The sequence below is a fragment of the Festucalex cinctus genome, chromosome 2 (assembly GCF_051991245.1).
Source record: "Festucalex cinctus isolate MCC-2025b chromosome 2, RoL_Fcin_1.0, whole genome shotgun sequence".
NCBI classification, from domain to species: Eukaryota; Metazoa; Chordata; class Actinopteri; order Syngnathiformes; family Syngnathidae; genus Festucalex; species Festucalex cinctus.
Genome location: NC_135412.1, coordinates 31,209,121 through 31,226,458, shown reverse-complemented (window position 1 = coordinate 31,226,458; position 17,338 = coordinate 31,209,121). Strand labels below are relative to the sequence as shown.

The 17,338-nt window shown below is 39.8% G+C and overlaps 2 protein-coding genes across 3 annotated transcripts in view; both read right to left on the bottom strand.

The window, feature by feature from the left end:
* The window catches only part of acot7 (acyl-CoA thioesterase 7), a 39,657-nt gene extending 23,301 nt beyond the window's left edge, over positions 1-16,356 (bottom strand). Inside the window, exons 1-5 of one of the 2 annotated variants that reach the window (XM_077514570.1) lie at positions 16,205-16,356; positions 12,561-12,749; positions 12,377-12,451; positions 8,991-9,108; positions 5,200-5,356 (exon numbers count right to left, since the gene is read on the bottom strand). In XM_077514570.1, coding sequence (XP_077370696.1) covers positions 5,200-5,356; positions 8,991-9,108; positions 12,377-12,451; positions 12,561-12,749; positions 16,205-16,341 — 676 coding nt within the window. In that variant the 5' untranslated portion in view covers positions 16,342-16,356. Of the gene's footprint in view, positions 1-5,199; positions 5,357-8,990; positions 9,109-10,008; positions 10,173-12,376; positions 12,452-12,560; positions 12,750-16,204 lie in introns of those variants that run through there. The other variant, XM_077514571.1, reaches the window with a different exon arrangement.
* LOC144014557 (transcription factor HES-2-like) lies at positions 13,702-15,492 on the bottom strand. Its single transcript, XM_077514572.1, has 4 exons — positions 14,924-15,492; positions 14,732-14,827; positions 14,525-14,612; positions 13,702-14,413 (listed from the first exon to the last, which is right to left on the bottom strand). Exons 1-4 carry the CDS (start codon positions 15,011-15,013, stop codon positions 14,106-14,108), a joined length of 582 nt encoding a protein of 193 aa, XP_077370698.1. The 5' UTR covers positions 15,014-15,492; the 3' UTR covers positions 13,702-14,105.
* Positions 16,357-17,338: the final 982 nt, after the last annotated feature.

Genomic DNA, 17,338 nt, shown 5'->3' with positions numbered 1-17,338 from the left:
TTGTACTTGGTGGAGCTAATTAGGGGGATTGTAGTTATTGCCTTTGTGCAGATAAGTCCCTCCAGTGCTGTTTTTGCACCCTTCAATCACCATTAATCCAATTTAATGACATTAGTCACTATTTCAGAAGGTGTTGACATGATCATTTTATTGTACAAATACTTGTTTTTCTACCTCATAGTGTTTAAATAACTAATAGCAGTACTTACTGTGATCGTCATGTTCTTTCGCCCTCACCTGCTTTATCCACTTCATGCAGTTTTATCACTTGACTTATTGTCTGTAACATTGTCAACCTTCTACTCTTCTTTGTCTCATATGCATAAGTTTCAAACCCTCAAAACATTTTAAAAAAAAAATGTTACAATTTCTACCTCCTGCACAACATGTTCCAGACTGACGGATCCAAAATAGACATTTGTCCATTGCGCTGTGCCAAGGCGAAATTACTTTTAACTGAAGCACACTCTGGCCTGATGGGACAAGATGATTTCAAGCCAGAAGTTTTTGACATTGAACTGCAAAGGCGTTCACGATTGAATACCTGAGATGTCGGGTCATGGGTGATTACAGTAAAGCGCATAATGCATTTAGAAAATGCGCCTTTGGAGGCTCACAAAGCTAACATTCAGAGTTTGCAGTTGAATGACCCATCAGGATCACGGCAAGAACTGTCATGCTTATTTTAAGCTTCACCCATAATGCATTGCTCTCAGCTGTGTCTAAGCATGTGTATGTGTGCGTGCATGCTGCATGGGGCATGGGGGGGTTACAATTTGTGTATACAGTCTTTATGCAAATGTGCGCATGTGATGCAAGCATTATTATCGCTCTGTCTGTGCATGCAGATTGTTGCCATTTGTGAATGGTCACCAAAAGCCTGATTGTGACGTCTGTTGTACGTGTCACAATGTGAGACTTTGTGTTTTTACCGAGTATGCGCCACTACTGTACGTGCGCATATGCAAATCTGTGTGCGTGTGTATGACTGTGCATCTGTGTAGAGTGCGCATGAGCGTTGTGCACAGCGGGGACAATCATCACGGCTTGTGCCCACAGTAGGCAGGCTCCCCCTGGGGGGCCGTGACTGAGGCCTGCCTGATGAGATCCTGCCTGACTGACTGTGGAACCTGGATGCCTGTCTCCCCCAACACACGAAATACACATAATTGCATGGAACCATAAAGTGCCTACAGTAATGCATTTTAGAATGTATGTATGTATGCACAGAAATACAAAACAAATTGATTTACATAAAAACTAGCTAGTCAAGAACACGAATGTGAAAGGTCCTCCCTCTCAATTTTTTGGAGAGCGAAAACGTGTGCGTTCAGTGTGTGGGTGCAAAAAATTGTGGGTACTGTATCAGCCCTACACCCAGCATGTGTGTACTGTGTATGCGTATGAGACGTGTTCAGGTACACCCACTTGGCGTCCATGTGTGACTAGACCACAGTGTGTGGGACCTGATGCTAAGCCGACATGACAGAAGCAAATAATGTCTGCTCCCGTTATCTTCTCTTCCCCCTCGGCCCCGCAGGAACCTTTTAAAGGGCCAAACACTGATACAAGCACACATGCACAAACGTGCACGTATGTACAGTATGCCATGTAAATGCATATTCTGCCGGAATATAATGAACCATGTGTGCATACTACACACACAAAATTTAGCAATGCATAAAGAGAAAATGTGACTTATGCCCATGTTACACACTGACTTCCATTTTTTTATTTTTTTTTGCTGAACTGAAACTGCCTGAATAAAAGGACTACATTTATTTAAAATACTGAATTAATCTGATTTAAGTGTTTTGAGGTCAAATGTTGCATTCAAGACTGCTGGGAAATCAGAAAAATACAGTTTGGAGCGAATGAGGTCTGAAGCTTACTAGTCAAAAGGGGTGTGTGCCATTTCTTTGCTTGGTATGCAAATAGATCATTTTGGACCTGGCTAGTCCACTATGATCATCAAACACAACTTTAGTGATCGAGGGTTGCCATGGAAATAACACAGACATAGCTATTCTCCTTATTACAAGACAGCATGCTACCAAATTGATTGTAAAACTGACATTTTAAGTTAGAGCTAATTACATACATGTGTGTTTCACATGATTATAACTGAATCAACCGTATACGGTGCCTTAAACAATTTCTCATTTCACCCAAAGATAATGGAACTCCAGTTGTTCCTGATGTTGTGTAAAACAGTAGGTGAATGAGTAGTCAAAATGGAAAAGCACTTTGAGGGCCTTGTAAGAAAGGAAAGCGCTGTATAAACTAGAGTAAGTGCAATCTCTGTAGAAATTGCGTGGGAATGCTGAAAGCACATTGAGAGACAAATTATGAAATTATAACCTCCTGGTTACTGGACAATGCGCTTTACCAACTGTGCCACCAAGCAGTACCAGTATCAGTAATGATGATAAGTTTTATATATATATATATATATATATATATATATATATATATATACACATGGAAGTGGACATAGAAAGTGATACTTAGAAAAAGTACAATGACTGTCCCATTGAAAATGAAATGGGGAAAAGTTTATATTAAATGTTAAATTGTACAAACACTGTAAATAATGTGGAATCACAGGATATATACCCCTGGAGGTGTGAATTTTTGAAGCTATTTGAAATTTGAACAATGTAAATTGAAAGTATTATGTGGGAGTTGTTAGGCGGCAAAAAAGTATAGAGAATAAAAATCACAATAACATATGTTATTGCATCAGCATTCCCACAATGAAGCACCATTTATCAAGAACATGCTGCTTTTATACTATTCTGTCAAATTTACATGCAGATTTTGTTTATTGTTCATTGCATCCCGGTAAAATTTAGGAAGTTATTTTTATTGTACCATTAAATACCTGTTAAAATGTTGTTCTGGAAAGTTGCTTGTATTTTTTACAGAATTTATCTGGCAACCACAGCTGCCAGTTTATTTATTTATTTATTTATTTATTTATTTATTTATTTATTTATTTTTCGTTAAAATAAAAACAACAGAATTTTTTTACAGTGTAAACTGAGATAACTTTTTATGAGATTTTTCTTGGGTAGAGAGTTGAGGGGGGTACACCAAGGACACCTGATGAGCCCCCAAATGTCATGGGCCTTATCAGTGAAACACTAAAGAAGGAGTGTACCTGTGTCAACCACTAACCCCAAAATGTCATCATCTGTCTTGCAACATTGTCTCATGGTATACGCAAGGATTGCATCTGCCATGCCGTACCCAACACTCCAGATTTTAACAATATGTACTTCAACTTTGGTGTACCATTTTTATTTCATCTGCCCTGGCTCAATAAATGTTGGAAAGCACTGTTGTCTGTGTTCATGGATGTACCTTGTTATCGTTGTACAGGTTTAGAGGTTTCTTGCTTGAAATAGTAGGGGGGAAAAAAAGGGTAAAGTTTGTACTTTGGCAGAAATGGACTCTACCATACACCTGTTTTTGGCAAGTACTGAATGTATGCTGTTCTCCACATGTCATTTCATATCGCAAATGCATGTCTGTCAACGTACTCCCAACCCAGCAACCAGCCAACCAACCAGTACAAGCCTGTTGCTAGGGCAACAGCTGTCTAGGGGACACTTCTTGTTTCTCACACCTCCTTCATCTTTCGCTCCTTTTCCCACCCTTACTCAGTCTTCTTTCATTCAGTATGTGGGCCTTGCATACATCGGTGTACCCATCTGTTGTGTCTGTCTTTTCTGAGGATGATTAAAAGTTGCTGTGATGTAGCAGCACCTTCTACACCGCAATTAAATCTTCAGAAAATATTCAGAAATACAAAGTCGTGCTACATTTGACAAAAAAGGAAGCCTGTGTGCGTGTGTGCTTGTTTTCTGTGCATAAACAAGCCCCATGCAAGATGTTACGTTGTGTGTGCTGCCCTCTACTGAACAAACAGCAGGAGTACAGTACTCTAATTGTCCTATTCCGTGTGTCGTGTGACTTTGAAATCACATCATTTTCTCATTAATTTCAATCAGCATGTTTATAATTAAGCAGACACAGCTTTATTCATATATATGTATGATATGTTTAAAACAGTGCATTTATTCCATTGCAAAATTAATGTGTATGAACAAATTTGTTTCAAAAGCATACTGGGCACATTTAGTGACCTATGCCAGTGGTTCTTTAGTGTGCGACCCGCTAATGGGACGTGGGCTTCCTGCTTGTATTTAACATTTAAGTCCAGTACATTTATATTTAATATTATACAACTGTTTCAAACGTTTACTTGGGTACAGTTTGTTATCTTTTAATTATTTTTATTGTATTACTATAGTAGTACAGTATTTATTAAGTGGAGTGCTAGTACATATTGTTATAGTGGCTAATTACAATATTTTTCGAGGTAGTACTTGGTTTAAAAAGTTTGAGAAACACTGGCCTATGCAACAAGTGTGTTGGTGCTCTACTAACTGTGTTATAGTTAAAGTTTATTACCAGGTTTGGGCGAGTACCAATACCAAGTATTGGTTTCGGTGCCGATACCAGCCTTATTTTAAGGTACCGGCCACCCTCTTGTGGCCATTTTACAATCAGGAACTAGGGATTAGAGGAATAGAAAATTGCCTTCTTTTTTTTTTATTTACTATATTAGAATACATAGGTTTTTCTTTAAAATTATCTGTCAATTGTGGGTGGAATTTATGGAGTAGTGGTATCGGTATTTGGTATCGTATCAGTGATTACTCAAGGGTTGTGTATCGTATCAGTCCAAAAAAAAACAAAAAAAAAACGGTATCGAACATCCCTTTTTATTACAATTCTAATCTGTAACATTGCATTAAAAAAGGCACATCAGACGGGAAGACCTCTTATGTGATTGGTGACTCATCATATTGTAAAAGACCACAGTGGAAGCTGTATTTGGGCAACATCTTAACTGGAAATTCAAATAAATGCACCCACAAGGCAGAAGCTGTCACCAATTTGGACATGGATGTAGATGTGTTTGAATTGTGCTTGTTATCAGCAAATGCCTTCACACGTGAATGATTGTCATTCTTCTTTCTCTCACCGGGACGCAGGAAGGTGCCGGGAAGAATGAGGCAAAAGGTTAACATTGGTGAGTGGCAGCAAGTCAACAAAAGTTATGAAATTCCTGGAGGGCTGCATCAGAATGACGAGATCTAATCAAACTTTGATGCCTTGACAAGTTACCTGTGAGGATGTTCTCGCCCATGACTTTGACCTGCACTTCCAGCGAGTGTTGCGAGGTGTACGTGATCTCAGCCGTGGCATGGGCGACCTCCCCGATGAACAAGGGGGACAAGAACTCAGTCTTCTCCACACGGACCAAAGCAGCCAGGCAGCGGTCCTGGAGAAGGCAGTACAGTACATTATCGTATATGAGCTGTCACTATTAACGCTAATAGGAAAGCAAGCATAGTTAAGATCGCACGTCTGCTTTGATCAGACAAGCAAGGTACCATGATGTCTGAAGATGTATTGCGTGATACTTCGTACTTAGTGAACTCACTGCAATGTAGATCCTTTCAAATATACCTTTCCAGAATAAAAAAACAAGTACAGTGTTGGTTATACTGCCTAATATTGTTTATGAAATTATGAGTAAAACTGTTCACTATAGTAAACAGACGTGCACAATATATGAATTGAGTTTGACATACAGTGCTGAACTAATTTATTCGACCTCCTGTCACTAAGATACCAGCATCATGAAGTGCTGTAATGCACTTAAAAAAATAAAAAATAAATACAACTAACATTGGGGACAGGTCTAATACATTCTTTAAATGCTACTAATTAGGAATGGGCAAGTTCCGATACCAGTTCTGTATCAGTATCAGTGCCGATGGCTGCCTTACTTTAAGGTACAGTGTTTCCTCGCTATAATGCGCTTCAATTTTTTGCGGTCTCGCTGTAATGCGGATTTTTTTTTTGTGCAAATCTGCATGTATTTTTTTTTTTACAGTAATGTACTTATTATATAAAATTCATGAAGATCTGAACATTGAGAATGGTTAAACGAGAAAATGTGAGAAAAAGTAAATGCCTCAATGAGAAACGTGTATAAACTGTGTGGTGAGGAGGCGTTTTAGAGACTAAAAACATTTATGATAAAAGTAAAACAAAAAAGTAACCCCAGCGGAAAACGAGGGAACACTGCACAGTAGCTACTCCAGGTATCGGCCACCCTCTAGTGGCTGTTTTACAATCAGGAAGTCGAGATCAGAAATTTAGAGGAATAGAAAATAGCTGCTAATTTCATTAAATTTTAAAGAAAATTAATACACTGCTCAAAAAATTAAAGCAACTTTTTTTATATATATGTTGGGCCTGGCACGAGATCAGTTAAACCCATCTAATAATAATTATTTGGTCTGTTATGTGGTAGAGTGCATTGTTAAAACACTTAGGCGTTATTGTGACCCGTTTTGGGCTTTTTGATGGTTCTGACCAAGTCATTTCAAAATAAGATAATGCCCAGGGGTTTTAATCAATTTCAGCTGTATTGGTGTTGATGAAATTAACAAGTGCACTAGAGTGGTAACAATGAGAAAACCCCAAAAACAAGACTGGTTTTACATGTGGAGGTCGTTCCAAGTTTCTCCCACTTAATCTTTTTTTGGATGCAGGGTTTTCCACTAGTGCAGATTTTAGCTTGAGTCATTATCACTACTGGCAGTATGAGGCGATTCTTTAATTAACCCGACAGAAGCTCAGGGATGCCCTTAAACAAATGAACATACCACAAGACACCATCCGTCGTCTCATTAGGAGCATGCCGCAACGTTGTCAAGCATGCATACAAGCACGTGGAGGCCACACAAGTTATTGAGAAACATTTTGAGTTGCAGAAATGAATTATATAAAAAATGGACTAGTCGGCCACATTTTTTCATTTTGGGATTTCTTACTGTACTAATGCTAACAGTATCAAGTATCGGTATTATTGACTACTGAAAGGGATACTTTACTTATTTAGCCATTTTTGGCAGTCAAACATTATATGCCTATAAGAAATTTAATACTTTCATTATTTTTCATGTACAATTAGTACTTTTAAAAACACATTTTGCAGATTGCTGTCGACAGAAAATTACATCACAAGGGCTCAGGTAACCAATCACAGCTCAGCTTGTAAATGTCACATGATCAAACCTAAATAACAGGTGAACTGTGATTGGTTACCTGAGCCCTTGTGATGTCATTTTCAGTTGACAGCAAGTTGCAAAATGTGTTTTTAAAGGTACTATTTGTATGTGAAAAATAATGAAATATCAAATTAATTATCGACAAAATATTAACTTTTTATTGCTATAATGGGCTAAGTAAGTGAAGCATCACTTTAAGGGTTCTGTATCGGTATCGGTCTCAAAAAGGTGTATTGAACATCACTACTACTAATTTATTTTATTTATTTATTTATTTTTTTAATTAAAATTAAAACTAATTAAAAAATAATACAAAATGTAAAAATCTAATTTTTAAATACTACTAAGTCGAATACATTTTTTTAAAACCAGTAAATATTCAAATAGGCTATTATTTGTGTTGAACATTTGTGTTCAGTGAAGCATTCGTGTACAATTCCACTGTATGTCGCACGTCACATCTGAAGAGAGGCTGAAATGTAAGATATCATCAGAATGTTGTTGAAGGCAGGACAAACATCCGATGGTGTAAGTCACAGCAGAATTAGTTCAATGGGTGAAAGGTAAAGCATGATATGAGCGTCTACAATCAGAGTTGGTGCTGATTCTGTAGTGTGTTCATTTCAACCTCATGTTTTTGTTCTATTGTCATTAGCTTAATACAGTGTTTCTCAATTCCGGTCCTCGGGGCCCCCTAGCCAGCCTGTTTTCCATGGCTCCCAATTCCCAATGCAGCTGATTCCAATGACAGCTAATCAGCCAGCTCTGGAGAAGCCTGATAACGATCCTCACCTGCGTTGCAATTGGGAGACGTGGGAAACAGGCTGGCTAGGGGGGCCCGAGGACCGGAATTGAGAAACACTGGCTTAATGGGATCCTGTCTCAGGGAGTATCAAGCACATTTTTTAATTTTGATTTGCATAGCTATTCGTTATGTGCTGTTTGAAGAAGGAGCGCTGAGTGAACATATATTCTGCGGCAGCTCCTCGCAACAGCTGTAAACAATCATTAAAGGCTGTGATTACTGTGGATGCCCAGAGAAATCTTTAAATTACCCAAATATGCTGATGATGATCCTAGACAGCCAAAATAAAATGTGGTGAATACTGTACAACTGAACCTGAACCACGGTGGATGACTGGTTAGCACGTCCACCTCCCAGTACTGAGGACTTGGGTTCGAGTCCAGGCTTCGGCCTTCCTGGGTGGAGTTTGCATGTTCTCCCCGTGCCCGCGTGGGTCTTCTCCGGGTACTCCGGTCTCCTCCCACATTCCAAAGACATGCATGGCAGGTTAATTGGGTGCTCCGAATTGTCCCTAGGTGTGCTTGTGAGTGTGGATGGTTGTTTGTCTCTGTGTGCCCTGTGATTGCCTGGCAACCAGTTCAGGGTGTACCCTGCCTACTGCCCAGAGCCTGCTGAGATATGCGCCAGCGACCCTTGTGAGGAATAAGCGGTCAAAAAAATGTATAGATTGATGAACCTGACAGTATGTGAGAGAGAGAGAGAGAGAGAGAGAGATTGATTCATGAATACATTGTTGACAGAAAACTACTTTTCTTCTGGCTCTCAACTGCTGCTGTAAGAGGCAACCCGGTGGACTCCCTTTTTGTATCCCCCTGTTGGTCATTTATGTTCTATGGCTCTTGCAGACTTAGTTGTGTCTGTTCCATTTTGTTGCACTCTGGTACAGTAACAACAAAGCTATTGTGATTCTGATAAGTCTGATTAGAAAACGTGTTCTGAGCGTCAGTGTAGTCTACGTGCGCTGATGCCCATTCGGGAGTTAAGACAAGTTTTAAACTACAATAAATTATTTGGTTGTATCCTCTCACCTCATTCTGCGTGTTGCAGTGGCGCGTGCTAATAATGCATCCAGCTTCTTCGATCATCTTCAGGATGTGACCACCGTGCACGTTACCGACAATGTTGGCATCATCTGGCCGCATGATCCTGCAGTTAATGAGAGATGAGATTAGTACAGCTGGTGAGCAGTATGGGTTGACCTCTGTGCTATTTTACTCTAATCTAAAGAGAACATTGATCACTCATTTCTGGTTTCAATTGTGAAAATGTTGTGCTTGGTTTGGGATACAGAACAGTTTTACAAAGTATCACAGTCATTTGAATGTTATGTTTCATTGGAGGCAGGTTAGAGAGGGGAAAACAATGACCTACAGATGAGAATGTGGTGCTGATAGAAAAAACAAAGTCACAAGAAAAAACAATATGAACTTAATGCTGTTGAATGATAAGCTAATCAATAATAATCTATGAGTATGATACAGGTTTTAGTGGGTAAAATCATTTAACAGTCTACAGTCAGTCAAGCATCATTAACTTTACAGAACTTGGATTTAGCGTAATTGCAGTAGATTGTACAAGTAGTCATAATGTTTTGATTTTTTTAAGGTAAGGAAAGATACAGATGACTTGACTTGAATTCCCTATAAATGATCAAAACATGTTTGATGTCTTGAAGTATCTTTCGTTACATTCTCCTGTTGTTTGTTGTCTGAGTCATTTTGCAGCTCATCTCCAACATGTCCAACAACATCCGCTTCCAGGTCATAAAAACGAGCAAATCCACATCTTGACACCATAAGGTTCCGGCAACTGAGTCACATTTACCGTCTAACTGACTAGTCCTTGTTTTTATAAATGACAATGGATAAAATGACTCATTATTAGTCACAGCAACAAAGTGGATGCAACTACGCACCGGCGTCGAAAACAGAGCAGCTTCCCGCAATCCTTTCATTTTAAAAAGACCCTTGAAAAATGTGCTCCCTTATATAATGTAAAGGTCACATTGCAATCAAATACACTATTATAAAAGAAGTATAGCACTACCTGCAGAGTTCATATTTGATGTCTGACGTGTCCGGTTCATAGGGCACAAATTTTCTCGGGGGCCTGAAGCAGCGCATCTTCCAAACCTGAACCTCTTCTCTCTGCTTCTTCCTCCAAGCCACTTATTTGCCTTCTGGATGCTTTCTGCGTCCAGGTCTGAGATTTGAAGCCTTGATGTCACTACAGTCACCATCACGACTGGTCTGACTGGATCAGAACCCGCCCGCTGATGAGGCGATAAGACACCGAGTTGACAACAACTGTGACTATTGCCGTCAGCGTCGTGTGCTGTGGCTGTCAAGGGAATCTCAAGAATCTCGATTGCTCACAAACACACGTGACGTCACACACGTGACGGAGCGCACTTGCCAAGATATCTCTGCGAAGGTAAATTAAAAAGCTAAACTATATAATACTGACAAAGCTAACCTTTGACACAAGAAATATCTTATTATGTATAAGGTCTCAATTATTGCCAAACTGTTGTGAGAATGTCACACACATGACGGGAGAATGGCCCTAATATATATTGCAATAAACACAAGCAGAGATATCCATCCATCCATCCATCCATTTTCTTGACCGCTTATTCCTCACAAGGGTCGCGGGGGCTGCTGGTGCCTATCTCAACAGGCTTTGGGCAGTAGGCGGGGTACACCCTGGACTGGTTGCCAGACAATCAGAAATATTTTACACTTATTGGTTAACCGTTCACTATGGCAACTTCAAGTTTGGGGGTTGAAGGAATGAAATTTTGCTCAGGCTTCTCAAGGAAAGTACCATAACATAGCATTCATTAAGAAGAAAATAGAATTCAATTAAATGTTCAAACAAAATGAAGATCTAACCTATAAATGGGACATTATGGAAAATTGACTTTTTAATGTTTGTAAATTGGTTCTCTGGAGTGCCTGGCCTCCCACCAAATATGAAATCCAGCAGCCAAGTAATTTTTCTGTTGACAATTTCTGCCAGGAATTGGTCTGTGAGTGAGCAGTTCTACATTTTTAGGAAGAATGTCACTATTTTTTTTTTAGTTTTATTTTTTATTTTTTTAAATTGTCACCATGACACATTCATATCATTATAATGATCTGTGCGCACTCGAGGAAAAACAACCAACCACAGACAGAAAGCGTAACTGATGAGGTGTCAATCATTCTCATGCACGTATGGGCAAGGGTTCTCGTGTACTTACTGGCAACCCCCCCCCCCCCCCCCCCTACCCCACGCAGGATAAAGTCATACTAATAGTTTTAAAACCGCAAATGCAAACTTCCCCCTTTCACAAGAATGAGAGGCTTTCAAGCTCTTTGCTTCACTATTCGAGGCCTCATTAAACAAAAAATACTGCCACCTAGTGTTCAAATAGATATAATACTATATTCATATGACATGGACTAAAATACACTGTGCAAGTGTGCAGTAACAATAAACTGCATTTATTTGCTATAGTTTAAGTGTGCAAACAACTTTGTTCCTAAACTGAACTAACAATAAATTAGTTCAATGTCTGAATTTTTGTCAGTTTTAGTCAGGTTTTTCCAGTTTTTCCAGTGTGATTGGGTTGAGGTGATTTATTTTATTTTTTTATTTTTTTGAAGACATTTCTCCACCTTTTGAATGGACCATCTCACAATGGGAACGGTGATATTGTGAATAAGCTGTTGTGTTGAGCACAGTATTTAATAAAAGCCGCAAATACTGTATTCACATATAAAGGGTGTCGAGAAGTTTATTTTGTGACTGCACATATGACACCTGACAACAGTCTGAAATTATGAAAAAGCATAATGTGTCCTTTAACTCGTGTTTGCCGATCAAACACATTGGCTGTCTGTTTAACAGTGTGAATGTGGGGAAAAGAAAAAAAGGGTTGTGCTTTGTGCGGCCCCTGTTGGAGAACGAAAGTACAACGACGCAGGGTCTGCTGCTGGGAAATGAAGCCGATTCATAAATGAAAATCAGGTTACAGTTTCCCCTTGTACATAACATATTTTCATACTCAGCGAAGACGCGAGCAGCATGCTACATGGTGTCACCATCGTGTAACGTGTAATGCGTATATTTTAGCGATATGCGCGACACGATGAGTGACAAAACGAAAGAAAAATGCTTTATCATCCCCTCATACAACCTGTATGACGTGCTATGCTATCACTGTTAAACATCTTCGCCATAGTTACCAAAAACGAAAACAGAAAGCTTGTAAAACTAATAAAGCAGATTAAGCCGGCGTGTGACGTAAAGTCTCGCGACGGACGGTCACTGGCATACGTGAGTTCCGTGCATGTGTTTGTGCGTCACACGTCTAATAACAAAAAAAAGTAAGACCACGTCGTAATAAACATAAGTAACACATCCCTACCTGCATAGCTGAAGGGATGATGCGGAGTCTAGAACCTTCGTCGCAGACATGATGCTGGTGAGGATGTCCTCTTTCCTGATGGAGAAAACGACAGTCGAAACAACTCGCACAGTATCCGGGACTTACCGACAATAAAACGAGGCGGAAGTGATTTTGAAAACAATATATATGAAAGATTTCTCACGGGTGTAAAGAAACTCGATGTGCTGGACGAGCGATTCCTTCAAACGTATCTGTGTTGTTTAGTTTGGAAGTGTCACGCCAACAGCCATTTTGCTTCCATCTGTCAGTTGAACGCGACCACGCTGACCGAGCCGGTGAATGCAACCCACCGTAGCAATAACACCAGTGGCCTTTAGAGGGCAGCAGTAACCTAGGTACAGTAGATTAGGATAGACAGATAGACATAGATAGATAGATAGATAGATAGATAGATAGATAGATAGATAGATAGATAGATAGATAGATAGATAAACACCTTTTTGTTTTTGTTTCCATTTTTTATTATGAATAGATAAACACCTTTTTGTTTTTGTTTCCATTTTTTATTATGAACCCAATGACCTAAACCTTATTCCACATACACAATATCAAAATTTCTATCAAATATTGTTCACAAACCAGGCTAAATCTGTGATAATAAGCACTTATCATTTGACGAGATAATCCATCTCACCTCACAGGTGTGCCATATCAAGATACTGATTAGACACCATGGTTAGTGCACAGGTGTACGTACCTTAGACTGCCCACAATAAAAGGCCACTCTGAAAGGTGTAGTTTTTTTTTATTGGGGTGGGGTCTGGGGATAAAACTGACTTAAAACGTTTTTTTTGTTTTGTTTTTTGTTTTTGTTTTTTGAGTCCCCAGACTCGATTTGTTTTTTGAGTCCCCAGACTCGATGGATGGATGGATGGATGGATGGATGGATGGATGGATCCATGAGTCTGGTTAACTATTAGGACATTGCCAGAAATTAATGGTGGCTACACAAAATCTAATCAAAATAGGCCGATTTTGGACAGTTTTACTTTTAGGGTGCATGTACTAACTCACTCTGCCAGCGGTTTAGAAATTTATGGTGAGTTATTTTCAGAGGAAATAAATTAACACTGTGTGCAAGCTGTACCCTGCAAAGTGTTATTTCTTCAGTGGTGTCCCATGGAAACAATTGTTTTCAAAAATTGAGGGGTGTACTAACTGTACAAACAAAATTCTACAGCGTGGAAGAAAAGAGACAAACACACAATATTACCACGACGTCGCAGTTTTATTGTTTTGATATACATTAAATACAGAATTCGCAGCAAATTGCGAAAATAACCACATCCCAAGAGAGATACTCGCAGTGACACACAATATGTCCACAAAATCAATCTGCACAGATTCAGAACACTGAATTCATATATGCAAATTTACTAAGAGTGACCCTTAGGGTCTTACAGGGCTGTTTCAATAGCCCTTAATCATTCAGTCCTCTCAAAGTAGACCAAATATTTAACGTAAAACATACATGCGGAGTTTTAACAAAATACGACAGTCTAGATTTGTCAACTTATACAGGACAACCGACGCGTACGCAAAATGGAAAGTATACAATACTTGGCTAAGTCGATTTATGGTAAATCTTAAATGGATACAAGTCATGCTAATTTAACATGCAATGTATATGCTATATGTACATGTATAAAACATGCTATAGTCCTTTTATTGGATCCACTAGAATAATCTACCAAGGTCTCCACATGGGGGCGCTGTCGTTCTGTGGATCTGAGCGAGCTGTGACCAGGGCCACCGCCTCCGCTTTCTGTCCCAGGCTGGACTTGAGGCTAAGGAGCCTCTGTTGGATGTGCGGGAGAGCCGCGGAGTTTTGGCTGCAGCAGTTGAGGCACTGCCGGTTGACGTTGGCAGCCATGGAGCGCTGAATGAAGTCGGTCAGCTGACGGCTGACGTCCGGTTCTAGGCTGCTTTTGGGAAGGCGCGCAGAGACGCGCTGGAGGCAAGCCTTGTAACCCTCTTTGTAACTGTCTGTGGAATCTGAAATAAAAACGGCGATGTTGGGATGTTAGGTCAGTCACTGCACATTTTAGAAAGAGGAATATCCTACACTTTTTTTTATGAGTGGCCTATTATAGTATGAGTACTCACTTTTATGTTGGACCGAGGGGATGCCACTGAGGAACCTCACAGTCATTTCCAGGATGTCTGCTTTCTCCAGCTTAGAGTAATGAATCTTCTGCAGATGGTTAAAAAAAAAATAAAAAATAAAAAATGTTAAAACACGTGAGGTTAACATCCAACAATATCTTCATTCAACTTAAATTTAAAAAAAAGAAAAGAAAAAAAAGAACATACATCTCTGCCGGTGAGAGGAAGAATCAGTTCTTTCAAATGGTTCAGGCTGTCGTTAATACGAGCGCGCCTTCTTTTTTCCACCAAAGGTTTCATAGTCTGAAAAAAAAAAAAAGAACAAAGCAAGTTTAGTATGGCGGTAGGCCCTAAATATAAAACATTCGAGCACGTTTAAGTATGTGAAGAAAGACTCACCTTTCTGAGTTCAAGAGCTTCTTTCCTTTTGGCCACGGTGGACCTCAGAGAAAAGGGTGTCAGAGCGTCACAAGTCATGTTTGGAGACATGTTCTTCGTCCTTTCAGTTGTCGAAACGTATGCTCGACAGATATCACAGGAGAAGTGTTTGTAACCGTCACTGGCTGCGCTTTATATCCCCGTCCACGGCGTCGGTACCCGTACGTCACGGCTACGCCCCCAAGCCAGCACCAAACGACGTGACTGGCCACGCATTTGACGACAACAGAAAAAAGCATCACGTTTATTAAGATAGCCATCTGTCTTCGATTTAAATCCAAGCGTGACAACTCCAGTGCGTGTCTGCATTATGATAAGATGGGGGGGAAAACATAATCCACGTCCAGACGCTACGCGTAAAACTTGTTTGCTCGCACACAATTCCCTTGCAAACATTTGAATAGACGTATAAATTTGTTTCAATAGATCCATGCATAGAAAATGTATATAGCTTTATTTGAAAACATTAACATGAAATGTAGTGCGTAATTGCCCAGAAACAATGTTGTGCTCCTGCGTAATTACGCGCAGACTCGAGCTTGGTTGTAAAAATGAAACAAAGCCAAGCTAATAATCATGAATATATTGAGGTTACACAATTGTTTTTATTATACTATGTAGTAAAATATAGGCCTATAAAATAGCCTATAGCACTGCTTATTTGTTTTATTGCTTTAGTTGGATTATTTTGTATTGTTTTATATAAGTGTGCATGTTTGCTCACGTACATACTTTTTACGGGAACATATATTTAATAAATAAGTACTATTAAACAAAATATGGCGTAATACAGCTGTCTGGTAAAGAAATGAGGCTTGCGTGCGTGAAAAGGGTTCACAGACAGCCAGACTTCTGCTCCAATCCAGTCCACGCTACATCAAGTAAACCCAAGCCACGCTACTTCCAAATAACATCTGCTCGTAAATTTTGGCAACAATAGTTTTGCATATGTGGTTTATGCAGTTCTAGCCGGAGGGGGCGAGGTCACAATACCTGTGGGGTATTTTCTGCGTCCTGCTGCCAACGCTATGAACAGAGTGGGGGCTACAAAACCCGGGGGAGGAGTCGAGTGCTGGTTTAGTGGCTAAATGCACAACAAGAAGACTACACCACTTGGAAAATAAACTCAAACGAAATGATTGCGCGTTTGTACATTTCTGGTAGGCTAGATAATTACAGAGGGACGTTTTTTGACATATTTATGTATCGTGCTTTCCAAAGTATGTGGCTACGTATACTTACGTTTCAAATAATGGTATCGAACAATAACTGAAGATGTATGGCAGGCCATCAGATGCCGCTGCACTCTGGGGAACCACGCGTGCAGCACGCGCCACGGTGACCAGATGGCTCTCTGCCCCCTTCTGATCAACCCTCATTTTCCCTCCTCCTCTGCCTCCATCCATCCAGTCAACAGCACCAACATCCCAGCCACCATTCATTCGTTTCATACACACGCACACACACGCACATTGAATTGTTTCCATTTTCCTTTACGCGCATGACACGTGATCCGCCAGCACTTTAGCGTGGCTATACCCCATCTGCATGTTTCTAATAATGTGCAACTGAAACAAATCGTTACCACCCCCAAGCTCTGTGTTGCATTTTGCTTCTATGGATTGACACATCGCCATTTTGGCGTCCAGGCAATCACAAGATGTGTGTTTTGATTTTTGTTTTGTTTTTTTTCCCATATTGTATGTGGTCAAGCACAAAGAGTTGAGGCTGAGGGCATGAAACGTGTTTTGTGTAGAAAGAAAGAAAGAAAGAAAGAAAGAAAGAAAGAAAGAAAGAAAGAAAGAAAGAAAGAAAGAAAGAAAGAAAGATTTTTCCAGACCTTTACTGCAGCATCTTTCAGTTCTTGTTTGTTTGTGGTGGTTTCTCCTTCCAGTCTCTTCTTCAGGAAGCAAAATGCATGCTCTATTGGGTTTAGGTCTGGTGACTGATTTTGCCAGTCTAAGGACCTTCCACTTTTCCCCCCTGATGAAGTCCTGTTGTGGTGACAGTGTGTTTTGGGTCATTGCCTTGTTGCATGTTGACGCTTCTCCCAATTAGTTTGAATGCATTTTTCTGTAAATTGCAAGACAGAATGGTTTTGTGTACACTTCAGAATACATGCTGCTGCTACCAATGAGATTGGTCTCATCAGTTTGTTCCAAGACTTTTGTGGCTCATCTGCGTACTTCTTTGCCAAATTCAATCTAGCCTTCTGGTTCTTTTTGCTGATGAGGTTTGCATCAGCATCTTGTGGTAGGATATGTTTTGTATATTTCTTGTCTCAAAGTCTTCTTGGAACAGTAGATTGTGATCCCTTCATCCACACTCTCTGGAGGTTGGCAGTGATGTCAATGACTGTTTTCCTTGCGTTCCTTT